Here is a 13,414-nt window from a genome sequence, read left to right on the forward strand (position 1 = left end):
TCTCAATGCCCTATTTTGTAATTTTTGCAACATTCGCTTATCTAATTTATTAAACATATCTTATATTGTTGGACAATAAATAAAATGGGACAATATGATACTATTGAAATTAAACTTTTTTTTTTTTAATTTGAGTTTATACTTAACATATTTTTCACTCAGGATAATATTTCTATTTTTCTGCTATTTTTTTTAATATGTAATTACAATGCTCTTTAAAATTTAATTTTGTATCTACAATTACTCCTTAATATTTTATAATATTATCAACTATTTCATACATACATTATTTTTTAACCATATTTCTAATATTATACTGAGTTCATTATTTAAATTATCTATGCAATACATTAATGTGTCGTCCGCAAACAGATGTATTTTACACTTACTTACATTATTAACTATTTCATTAATATATAATATAAATAAAAATGGTCCCAATTTAGACCCCTGTGGTACACTGTGAGATATTATTAATTTCTCTTTGAAATATGCATAATTTATTTTAACTTTTTGTTTTCTTTTTATTAAATAATTATTAAACCATCTTAAAACAATTTCTCTAATTTCTTAGATTATTCTTCTATGTATTGTTTCAAAAGCTCTCTTGAAATCCAAGAAAACTGCTCCAATGATTTTGTTCGTATCCTAGACCAACAACCAATCGTTTATCACTACTTGTAATGCACTCTCAGTGGAATGTTTTTCTTTGAATCCCGATTGTTGTTCACATTAGATGTTTTGCGAAATAATAAAATCTTTTAAATGTTTGATTACTACTTCTTTCATCACTTTTTCTATACAAGGCAACATGTTGATTGGTATCTTTTATGAGAGAATCCTAATTTAATCGTTTATTTTTGTAATAAAGCATATGATTATATACTTACATACATATTGTTACTTAGCTTGAAAATTCATAAAAAAAATGTTAATATTATACTTACAATTTTATACAGAATATTTCACTTATTCCACTTAAAAATCAAACATTTAAATCAACTTTTTATCTATATGGCAAAAAGAGTAAAACTTTAATATATAATTATATATGTATGTACAAAATGGTATATTATATTTCGTTGTCTTAACTATAAATTATAATAAATTCTTATCAGGGTATTACTACTTTTAAATTCCTAACTCTGGTTAAAGTTAAAATCATTATTTTCAATCAGTTCAGCTCCGTTGAGCTTTATTAGTAAATTAGGCCCAATCACGACTTGTGAATATAACATAGCAACGTATAGTTTGGTGGCCCCCGTAAACGCCCACTGGCATTCTACTTATAGCGATCTCGCCATCTGTTGACACTGCTGAGTTGTCTTAATCGCTTGGCAATTAACTGACCGCTTACAATTATTACCAAGAACGTTGATCTCGACTAATGATCATACAAATTTATCCAATAGACTTATAACCAACAGAATCTAATCAATACATTTTTTATTTACAGATAAGGCGATCGGTTTCCAAATATGCATATCAGCGTGAATACATTTAAGCGTCAGATGTTGTAACAAAATGCAACAGTCAGAGACGATAGTGACAAGTTCGGAGACAGTTCACGAGATGCCTACCGCCGTTTCCAAGCTGAAGACACCAGAGAACAACAATACAGTAATAGCTCCCTGTACTTTTCTAAAGAGCGACTCCTCCAACTATCAAGACAGCGTGCCGTCACCTAAATTGACAGCCACTGGCGACCAAACGATGAAGGACAACTTCAAGATAAGTTCGGAATCTCAGAACTCGTTCGAAGCAGAGCTTCCTAACAAGCAGATGCAGCCTTTTGACGGATTACAAAAGAGCGCATCCGCTTATCAGGACAAAATCGACATGTTCGAAAAGAAAGACGATCGATTCGGCTACGACGATGACTACTTTTTTAAATGTTCGCCGAACAGTGGTAACGACAGCGACGTCGATAATAGGCTCAAGATTGATTTGTCGGAAGAAGAAACCGAATACCAAAGCGATGAGGTGAATGATTCAACCAAGCGCAGGACCAGTAGTCAAGACGAATATCCTTATTCTAGCAAACACATCAGAAAAGACTCGGAAGAAAGCCATGAATTACGATCTCCGACTTTTCAAGACAACTTCATCAACTCGATGAAGATCAGCAACACTTATGAAGAGCACCAAAAGGTGCGAATGCTCATCGATGACCAAGAATCGTGGCATCCGCACGTATACGCCAAACCACCAAAAATGCCAACACCGCATTCGATAGGCGATATTTTAGGATGGGGTGGCAAAGTAATCAATACTACGAATCCAGTGCCTCCTAGATTCGCTACAAACAAAGACATTGGAAAGACAGACAAAGTGAGCGTTGAGTGCCAAACCGCAAACAAATCAGTTGGACTAAGTCAGTTGATGAATGTCAGAAAAAAAGATTGCTTAAAGAATAAAAATAGCTTTAACAGTGTAAAACCGAACAATTTCGTAAAGGATCCTGCTTTAGTTAATGTGTCTCCAGTTGGATCAACGTTGAACTTTGTTAGTTGTCCAACGCTGGGTAGTCTACACGGTGGTGGATTAATGGCAACTAGAGATTGCTCACTTTTGAATAATGAAGCCATCGAACAGCCCTTAGACTTGTGCGTTTCTAGGAGAAGCTCTTCGGCTTCTTTGCCCAGTCCTGTACCGCAAGACTTAAGCAAGAGTCTAAAAAAGGGTGAGTTTATTTAAATTAATATTATTGTATTAAATATAAAAAAATACAACGCAGTTGAAGAAGCGTCGGTCATCGGATTATTCCATTCTATTTCCAATTAACCATTCGCACACTTTGTTACTGCCGGTTTTGGTAATTAAATCGTTGTTATTTTGAATTACGTAAATTTACATTTCGCTCGTGGCCCTATTACAAAGTCATACGTTTGTATACAGTACAATTAATGCTAGATTACAACTCGGGAAAATACCCGAGAATTTGACAGCTTTTCGACAATGTGCATAACATTAATTTTGTATTTAATAATTGCAAGTGCCGTGTGTGTTTTGGGAATCAACAAAGGGTCGTTCACATTGATTGGAGCGTTAATACTGTATTTCATCATTTAATTAATAGTTGAAAGGTATAAATGCTACGTTAATTAAATATTTATCCTAACCTGTAAACAATAAATTGTTTTTCATTAAATATATTTGGTAATTAGCTATATAAAAAACAATTTTGAACTATTTTAAATCATATCTGAGAATTCAAAAGCTTGTGAAATGTGAAAATAAATATAGTACTAGTGTGCAATATGTAATAAATTGCCATTTGCTTTCTATGAAGCCATTTTATAAATTTATGATTTTGTATATCACTACCTGCCTTTGCAGTCTTGATTTAGCTTTAAAATCATATAAATAATACATGATTAAAAGGATAATGTTTTTCATCCACATATATTTATTTATTATTTATTTATTTATTTTATTAATTTATTTAGCTTAATAGCTAATCTTTACATCTAACAAATTTAGTAAACATATATAAAAATATATAAAAAATACATAACAGAAAGAAAAAATAAAAATATACAATAATAAAGTCTTAATATTATAATTTATTTCTATATGTACGAAGGTGTTTTTTTATTCCATTTATGAAACCCGTTATATTTTTGCTGTTTCGGATTTCTCTTGGAAGACTATTATATAAATCAAAACCTCCGTACATAATTCCCCTAGCCGTACTCGTTTTCTTATACTTAATTATCTCTAAATTTTCTCTATTTCTAGTATTATATTTATGTACATCTTTATTTCTTATTAAATACTTATTAAAATATTCTGGTAACATATTATTTTCTAACTTATATATAAATACTAAAACATTCATACTCAATATTTCTTGAACATTCAACCATTCTAATCTATCAATCATACTTTTACAATTAGTTAATCTATTTTTATTTAAGATTACTCTCATTGCCCTATTTTGTAATTTTTGCAACATTTGTTTATCTAATTTATTTAACATATTTAATAGTGTTGCACAATAATTAAAATGGGGCAATATTATACTATTGTAAATTTTTTTTTTGTATTTATACTTAATATATTTCTTAATCTATGATAATAAACCTATTTTTCTACTAATTTTTTTTAATATGTAATTACAATGTTCTTTAAAATTTAATTTTGTATCAACAATTACTCCTAAATTTTTTATATTATCCACTATTTCTATACTAGAGTTATTTATTACTATTTTGGTACTATTATCTAAAACATTTTTATAATTAATAAACATACATTTAGTTTTATTCTCATTTAATTTAAGTACATTATTCTTTAACCATATGTCTAATATACTTAATTCATTATTTAAATTATTTACAATTTCTTTAATGTTATCACCTATGCAATACATTAATGTGTCATCCGCAAATAGATCAATTTTACATTTTTTCACGTTATTAACTATATCATTAATATACAAAACAAATAACAATTGTCCCAATTTAGACCCTTGTGGTACTCCATAAGACACTAATTTCTCTTTAGAATATACATTATTTATTTTAACTTTTTGTTTTCTTTTATATAAGTAATTATTAAACCATCTTAAAACTATATCACTTATACCTATACTCTCCAATTTCTTTAACAACTTATATAAATAGTCTGCTACATTGAATTACTAAGTCCTGCAACTCTCTCACTTATCAGATACCAGCTTATTTTAAATTAAAAATATTTTCTGTCTTACATATCCAAAACAGTGCACATAAAAAAGCATTGTCACTGAAAAAACTACAAAATAACAAAAAGGATGTCGATGGTTTAGATGCAATTCAAGCCATTACTATACTAACAAAAAACTTTATTACTTCCAAAAAACTACATTATACTATATATGTATGTAAGAAACAATAATATAATCTCGTCACTGGGGTCACGCAGATGCTTTAAATAAGGTGGAGCCTTGAATGAGGCTGACCGGCCAAAGACGAGAATATGACGAATGGTGGCTTGCTATGTGGCCTGCAAAAGCGACCCAAAAAGCCGGAAGCTTAAATTCTTAATTCTCTGTTAAGATCAAAGACCCAGGATCAAATGGCAAAAAAGGGTTTCTCGGAACTCTTTTTAGTTCTAGTTTAGTCTTATCATGCTTTAATATCTTTCTTGAAACAGTTTTGAAAGTGGTTCTGAGAAAAGCTGAAAGGCTATTCAAAATGTTGTTGCATAAAACAATATCTTGTTGGCGACCGGTTGCTATATTACTATTTTTTTTAAATCAAGAAGGTTTTCTAAGTCAGACAGACAGACAAAGATCTTATTGTTAATTTATAGTAAGCTATACAATTTTTTCTCTTTCCTATAAAGTTGATAATGTCTGAGATTTTACGCTTAGTTTATCGATATTTGTATTTAATAACCAATGAACTAATATTCAATTTTATAACGCATTGATGTATTCGTACATTTTTATCTTCTATGGAAAAATTATTCAACATTTTAATTGAAACATAACGATTCACGAATAATTCTAATGGAAAATTTTCCGTTTTGAACCGTGATTATTATTTAATATGCTATCGATGAATATAATCTGTCAATTACTGTATCACTAACTGATTTAGTTAATTAATATATAAATAACATATATACAAAAAGTCATGAGTATTTAATAAGTTAATTGTTTTCTAAATTATTATTTTTTAATAAACGTTAAAAATTTATTAATAAAAAAAATTGTTTGATATATTATTATAATATGACAGACGTTAGAATAATGCGTTAAAATAGGATAAATATATTCTAGAACTAAGTAAGGAGTGAGAAGTCTGTAAATCAGTGACATATATTTTATTAATTATTTACTATTAAAACAATTTACAATCAATAAATGATACTATGCACGACCACAGTAATCCGTTAGAACAGGAAAATCTAAGATTTTTAATCTGTGATGATCGATCGGAATTATATTTATATATGAATCACTAATTTCAATATCCCAGACACGATAGAAATTGAAAAACAGTAGGGTCCATATTGGATTTAAACCTAGGTTTTTCAGTTTTCTCACCACTACTTTATCGTTTTGGACACACAAAGTCTACAATATTTATTTGATTAAACATATTTGTATGTAAATATTATTTGTGTATTTTTTAATTTTTGTGTAACATATTACTTTTAAAGAAAATATTTTCGGTTTGCTTTAGTCAGCTGTTAATTTATGCTACTTTAAGTATAATTGTTGATTTTCGGGAATGTTAGGTTTCCGTTTGACTTAAACTTTTAAGCATCACTCGCTGTGCGTAATGTGAGATAACATACCTTTTAATTAGCTGTTTGTTGTTGCTCATTTACAGATTTTATAATTAAAAATCATTAAGATTTAATTCTTTATTAATTTAGAAAGAAAACGATATAATTTGTATTATTATTATTGCAAACAGTTTTGCATTACAGTTTTAACGATTATATTATATTTAGTAATACACTTAAAATACATCTTAAAATATTTCACTGTTGATACAGATATTTAAAATCAATAAAACGACACTGTGTATATTGTATAATTCTATTAAATTTGACTTTTGTACCTATTCATAACTTTTAGGTATGCTATATGTCTTTGTAATTTAATTGAATATCTTGTTAGCGAATTAACGAGTAATTCAACCTATGCATATATTTTACATTTAATTAATAAATATATAATCTATAATATTATACATGTATATTAAAAATAGTTTTTAATTATTTATTCAAGTTATTAATATATACAAATTTAATGTATGAACTTGTATGGCATATATGCTATTTACATAAAGTATTATGATTTTTATTGTGTATACCGATTTATATAATACTAGTACATATATAGCTAGCGGCTAATGGGTAAATTTAGTAAAGTCTATATTGGATATGACTTATGTTTACGCCGATCGCTTTCCTAAAAAGGATTTAAGCCTCGGGCGTTCTACTGGTTGTAATTATTATTATGGTCACAGTCGTCTTTGTGCATTTAGTTTCGATTTTATGTATTGTGTCTCCGATTTGAGTTTCGCAATTCTTTCCCCCGGCTTATAATTCATGCAAAGTGATTCAAGGGGTGGTACCCGAATCCCCAGGTTTGGGGGCCGAGAGGTCCGCTTAAGGGTCTGTATAATAATGTCGTCATCGAGGATACCGTTGACGATGATGAATCGTTCAATTATACATTTCGTTCGGCAAAAGAATAAATTTGAATGGATGCTAACTCTTATTGTCGTGGAGAGGAGGCATTATGGTGCTTAATGAGAGATTTTTCTTAAAATGTATTTTTCTTCCCCCTGCCTGCCGCGATATTATTATTCTCCTTATTAAATTCAGCTGGGTCGGGAATCGTATTATTATGCTGTTTGATGCGTTATTTTGCGTATCAGTGCTATTAAAAATACTACAATGTGCGCAGCCTTGTTTTTCTGTTATTTCTGTAGTACTGTAGTCTTAAAGTCGTCCCAAAAATCAGGTTGAACACTCACTGAGCTGGACATGTTTTGTTGTGAAAGTGAAAAGCGACTTTCAAAACTTAGTGTAACTCCATCTATCGAATACCTCTGAGAATTGGGGAAAGTCCATTGTCCCTTTCATTTCTCAATCGAATAGAGTACGCTCGGGATAAGGATGCCGGTTTGTTATTGTGTGCGTGTACATGTATATGAGAGGGAGAAGCGATGTAGCGTGTACTTCGTTGTCTCGCTTTCTCTTTTAAGGACAGTCGCTGATTCGTCAACGCTGGTATTGGTCATTAAAGTGCAGTGTGGCACAGAAGTTCGATCTTCTCTAGTGATTTATTTTAAATAATTTTGTGTTGATATTGGTTTAACCCAGATATGCCCACTGTCCTATGGGTAGGTCACTAAACTCGTGCCACTGTTTTTTATTTATAAATTAAATTTTAAGAGAACAAAATTTTTTGGGCATATCTGGGTTAATTGATATCAAGACTTCAAATATACACTGTTAGTTATTCGTTCTCTTACCCGTGGATTAAAATATTTTAATTATTTTTGTACGTCGTTGGTTTTTTTACACTATTCTCTGTAAGGCTTAAAAAAGTTATTATTCTTATCGTTGCGCAAATGATAATTTTTAATTTATTCAATGGATTCTAATGATTTAATAGAGTCGTCAAGCTATTAAACAATCTGCGAATGATTTCTTTCCCTATTTTATATCTTTTTGCTTTTGAAGAAGAGCTAAAGACTTCATTATTTTTTTGACTAGTGAAAGATTTTGAATTTTGCAAATATTTAATTAATGACATCAATGTCTGGTTTCTTCGATTATATAATATATTTTTAATTGTCCGTTGAAATTTCCAACTTAGCTCAGATGTATGTATGTTAAATAAACATATATTTTCTTTTAAAATAAAAAAAAATAAATATTCTGAGCGAAATTGTTTTGAGCCACACAGTTCACGCACACAATAACAAACCGGAATCCTTACCCTGAGCGTACTCTACCCAATTCAAGTATTCAGGGTGAAAACAAAATATTTGTTATTGTCTAATAAATATATTAAGTATATTTGCAAGTGTCACAATAACATCGTTAAACCCATAATAATCACATTCTCTTATATTTCTTCCACGTTATTGCTCGTTCGCTATGTGGGATGTTCCGGCATGTGCAAGTACAGAGGGCAGTATTAATTTATTGTTTTAGAGAGACATATGTCTTATTGCCCTATTTAAATTAATTTTAAAACATAAAAATATCTTCTGCGTAGACCTTTATTTAATTTTATTCTAAATTCGCAATGGGCGTGGGTTAAATAAACGGGTTTTGAAACTCTTAAATCTGGTTATTGTAAAGATAAAGCTGTTTATTAATTTTTAATTTGATACTTTCTTATTTATTAAAAAAAATGTATTTTAATTTATCTCTCTTATACACCTAATAAAATCTGCGTGTATTATTTTTTTCCACTGATTCTTGAGAAAAAATACAGTGTAATTAGACTAAGTACGATGGTTAAAAAATCGGTAAAATTGGCAATGATGTAATTTCATTGGATTGTGTGTACGAGAGTTTAGGTATCTCTCAGCGGATATAAACTACGCAATTGCCACTGATATCTTCGTATATGGCACCAAGCATTTGACTTGCAGGTAGTGCTTTTGAACCAGTGGCGAGCAACCTTTTCTCGCGGCAAGCCGCAACCGTAAACCTGAGCCGCAACTCTCACAAAAAGCCGAGTTATATCTTAATCTAAAATTAAATAATGTAATAACAAACAAAAAAAAAATATATTTATTTTAATATTATTTTAACTTTTTTAAAAATATGACATATTTAATATTTTTTTTAATAAATATTATATTTATTTTTAGCTTATTTAATAAATTGAAGCAACAAAAATAGATTGTCGGTGAAATATTATGATGTGCCAATGATTTTGCTGTTTTGTTTCGGATGTCTTAATTTTTATTCTTATATTATATATTTATACTTTTAAAAAGTCTCAACGGGCTACAGAGCAACTGCTCATGGTCCGCAAGCAATTATTTGTATAAGAGAAAAAACTGTCTCTTAGAAAGTCCAAATACAGCAATTATTTTTTGTAAAAAATAAGCTTATAGCAATTTTTTTACAAATTTTATCGCAACGATCATAACATCAAATTATAATCTCTTTGTAAAATATTTTAAAAAGTAATCCTTATGCGTTTAAAATAAACTTTAGATATTAAATGCTTGGTTTTTGCGAAAATTACTTTACAACACAACTTATTGGTTTAATGAAGCGCATATTTAAATATAAAAAAGTTCGGGTTTTTTACTGTTAGATATAGAAAAAGCTTTTGACACAGCTTGGCACAAGAGTTTGCGTCATAAAGTATACAAATACAAAACCTCTGACTATCTGCCACGCTTAATGCGCTCATACCTGAAAATGGAAGCAATGTTATTTCACTAAATAATATACACTCCATACCGCGTAAAATTCCACCAGGATTTCCTCGGGCCGTTTCTTTTTATCTTGCATAAGAACGGTATCGCAAAAATTAAAAATACCAGTACGCTGACGATACAGCTATTTTAACTAGTGCTCACGGTTTTAAACCAGTTCCAGTTTTTCAATAAAATGTACTCAAATTATCACTTTTTTTTTTTCATATTTTTTTTTTTGGCTAAAATTGTAAAAGGTTTTATAATTATTTACTTCAACCACCAACATTTTATTTTACATTATATTATTTATCAAATTGTAGTTATTAACAGGTTTTGGGAGGAATAAACCTACTATTATTTTTATTGAGAAATTAGCTTTGATATACGAGTGTTTTGAAATACGAGCACGTTTCCGGAACGAATAATGCATAGTACAGTGCAACCTCGATTCAAGGTTACACTGTACTATCCACATATATTAATACGCTTAAGAAATATAATTTTATTAAAAATAAGAATTTTTATATGAAAATATATTATCTGCATTTTAAAATTTTATAATTCAAAGCTAAAATTTGGCTTTAAATTATTGTAATATTCATCATAAAATTTTAATCCATTTTTTTTTCAATAATTATCGATACAGATTACTGACAATTTTTGTTAGAATAATTGTTAACTTATATTGAAATCTTCTATGAGAAAACTAAAATGATATTTATAATCAGTTTGTAATTGTAAGTATAAATCGAATTACTTTTATTTAATGCAAAACAATTATAAATTTTTTAAATTTTTTCAAGGAAAACTTTTTTTTACAATAGTAAAAAAATGCTTTTATTTAGTAAAAAAACACTGTATATATCACACTCCATTTTAAAACATTTGTCGTCTTAGGACATAGGTTATACAATAATATTTGTTGCCACTCAATGAACATTTTATTTACAGTTCATATTCAAATGTGTATACAATGCGCGATAAAAATAAAACACCCCCACGAACTTCGAGTTATTTTTATGAGTTCTGTCTCACTGGGTGAACCCGCTATGTTTATGTCTATCAATCAATATATCATACCTGAAATAAATTAATATTTGCATTAGTTCGCCTTTGAATTATTAATTAGTGTAGTATATAATTACCACGTAATTTCGAACGAGCTCAAGTGCTTAATTGCGGAAAAGGTTTAAAATTACTTAGTCGCCTTGTTTCGTCGAAACCGTCTTTCCGTTGATTCTGCGAACTATTAGCCGACACAAAGGGGTCGAAATCAGATACTGTAATAATGACTCAAATTAACCGTGAAAATAAATGATTAATTCAATTAAAAATTTAATAAATTTGACGCGTGCGCAGGCATTCCATTGTCGATCTCCCTGCAAACACTTTGATGATTGATCAAACAAGCGGGATTGATAAATAAACGATTTGGCATGTGGCGATGTTTGCACAGAGCGATTTATTGCCGCCGAGGCAACAATGACTTGATTGGCAAATAATTTACATTAGTGTGGCGACGCACTGGTATTAGGCGAATTGGTATCATTAAGTATATTTTGAGTACATATAAAATATATTTAAAAGTATGTATTCGCTCTTATGAGAACTAATAAAGAGGTGACAAAATTCGTATAATGCTTATTTCAAAATAAAATATAGTCATTTTAATAAGCACCCTGTATAATAAATACCCCTGACTATAATATCAATTGCAATAGCATTACTCATTTTTGTTCGATTAGAAGGGTCCAATGAAACAATGAACGTGGGTGAAGACATAATGGTAGTTCGCCTGCAGCGCCAATTGTTTTCAACTTATTGTTTATGCCGTTTCTTGGGCGCTAAAATTGACCAGTAAACAGAATATAACCTTAATGGGATATAATTATTATTTGATGTAGATTAATGATGCTATACATATTAAAAAAATATTATTTAATCTATATTGATATTTAAAACTTAATAAATAAAATATTATTACAAAAATACCGATTCAAGTTAAGGTATTTTGAAATGTCATAAAACAACGTCACATTCAATTAAAGTTAAACATTACTCGATACACTCTAGCTATGAATGATTGTTTGAAATATATTACAATAGCACTTTACATACCAGTTTGTGTATTATGACATAAATATCAAATACGTCTACAGTGTAGATAATGATTCGTACAAAAAAATATTAGTCATCCACAAGTTCTAAAATGATTTATACTAATACGATTATAATATTACATAATAAATGGTGTTAGTATGTATTATATACGTTACGTTCTTGTACGTTTTCGGAATGTTTCATGATCGATTTCCCACGGACATTTCCCGTGAACGTGTGACACATCATATGCCTTTTCTAGGAATGGATAGTGATATATTATACAATATGTATTTTTGACACGGTATACTCCTGAAAGGTTTAATATACTAATGTACCAGAAGCTATAACTTATACTAATGTATAAATTGTCATTGAATTGGAATTGTTGGTAAAACTCATATTATATAGCTTGTAAATATTTACATAAATCAAAATATATCGGATTTTTCCTATGAAATCATTAACACATGTGTGACGTATATATAAATTAGTTCAGGTGTAAAATAACTATTTTAATGTATAACAGTTGTTATGGTTGCTCTATTCATTGTTTATTACAATTTTGTATTCATTCGGATATGCAATCTCTATATTTAGAAGTTATACTTCGTGATCTTATTAAACCTAGTAGTATATTGCATAAACTCTACTTTATGGGTATCTAAATTTATTAAATTTATATAATATTTAAATTAAAACACAAATAACAAAATACGCTCTACCATAAATAGTGAAAATACCAAGAAATCAAACAACGTGATATTTATAATTCTGTTAAATTGATTTCAAAGATTGTTTATTTTTATTTTTATTTTTATTTTGGTGTTATGTCCGATTCAAGACGTAAGCGAGCACCTTGTTGCTTAGTTTCAAATATCCTTCCCTATCCTTGACTGCACAAAATACTTCTTCGGCTATTATCGCTGTCCATAGACGTATATTTCGCAACCAAAACACCTTATTTTTCCCGATCCATTTTTTACCTTAAACTTTTTCCATTATTAGGGTATGAAGAAGCTTACATTTCAGACTTTGAATAATGTGTTCAAGGTTTATCCATCTTTTTTCATTTGATCGCGTTAGAGAATTCGGTCATTAGAGACTTTCTTAATCCATGGAACATTCAGCATATGTCTATAAAGCCATATATTTTTCACATCCGTATAATAGCACTGACCAGATATGAATTTAATTCTAGTTTTGTATTATAAGTGCTTATTAGCAACTTCGATGCGGACTTTTCATCGGGGTCCATTTCATAATTTACACAACTACTTAGGTAGGTATTTGAAATGCTTGACCTGCTTAATGTTATCTCTTCTGTCTAATGATAAGTTTACTGGACCCACAAGGAGCTTGCTTATAACCATAAAAAATTATCCATTATTATTCGTTACACTATTTTTTTT

General features: G+C 29.2%; 1 protein-coding gene and 1 long non-coding RNA gene across 2 annotated transcripts in view; one reads left to right on the plus strand and one right to left on the minus strand.

Annotated features, from left to right (window-relative positions):
• The window catches only part of NK7.1 (homeobox protein NK7.1), a 166,778-nt gene that overhangs the window by 18,383 nt on the left and 134,981 nt on the right, over positions 1–13,414 (plus strand). The window contains exon 2 of the mRNA XM_088183219.1: positions 1,457–2,683. Within this exon, the coding sequence (XP_088039345.1) occupies positions 1,525–2,683 (1,159 nt within the window). The 5' untranslated portion in view covers positions 1,457–1,524. The remainder of the gene's footprint in view (positions 1–1,456; positions 2,684–13,414) is intronic.
• On the minus strand, positions 10,862–12,320 carry LOC148236926 (uncharacterized). Its single transcript, XR_015809125.1, has 3 exons — positions 12,189–12,320; positions 11,048–11,182; positions 10,862–10,982 (listed from the first exon to the last, which is right to left on the minus strand). It is a non-coding gene; the product is annotated as an uncharacterized LOC148236926 (long non-coding RNA).

This window comes from Plectrocnemia conspersa, unplaced genomic scaffold, assembly GCF_051122295.1.
Source record: "Plectrocnemia conspersa isolate PC_06_02 unplaced genomic scaffold, ASM5112229v1 ptg000003l, whole genome shotgun sequence".
NCBI lineage: Eukaryota > Metazoa > Arthropoda > Insecta > Trichoptera > Polycentropodidae > Plectrocnemia > Plectrocnemia conspersa.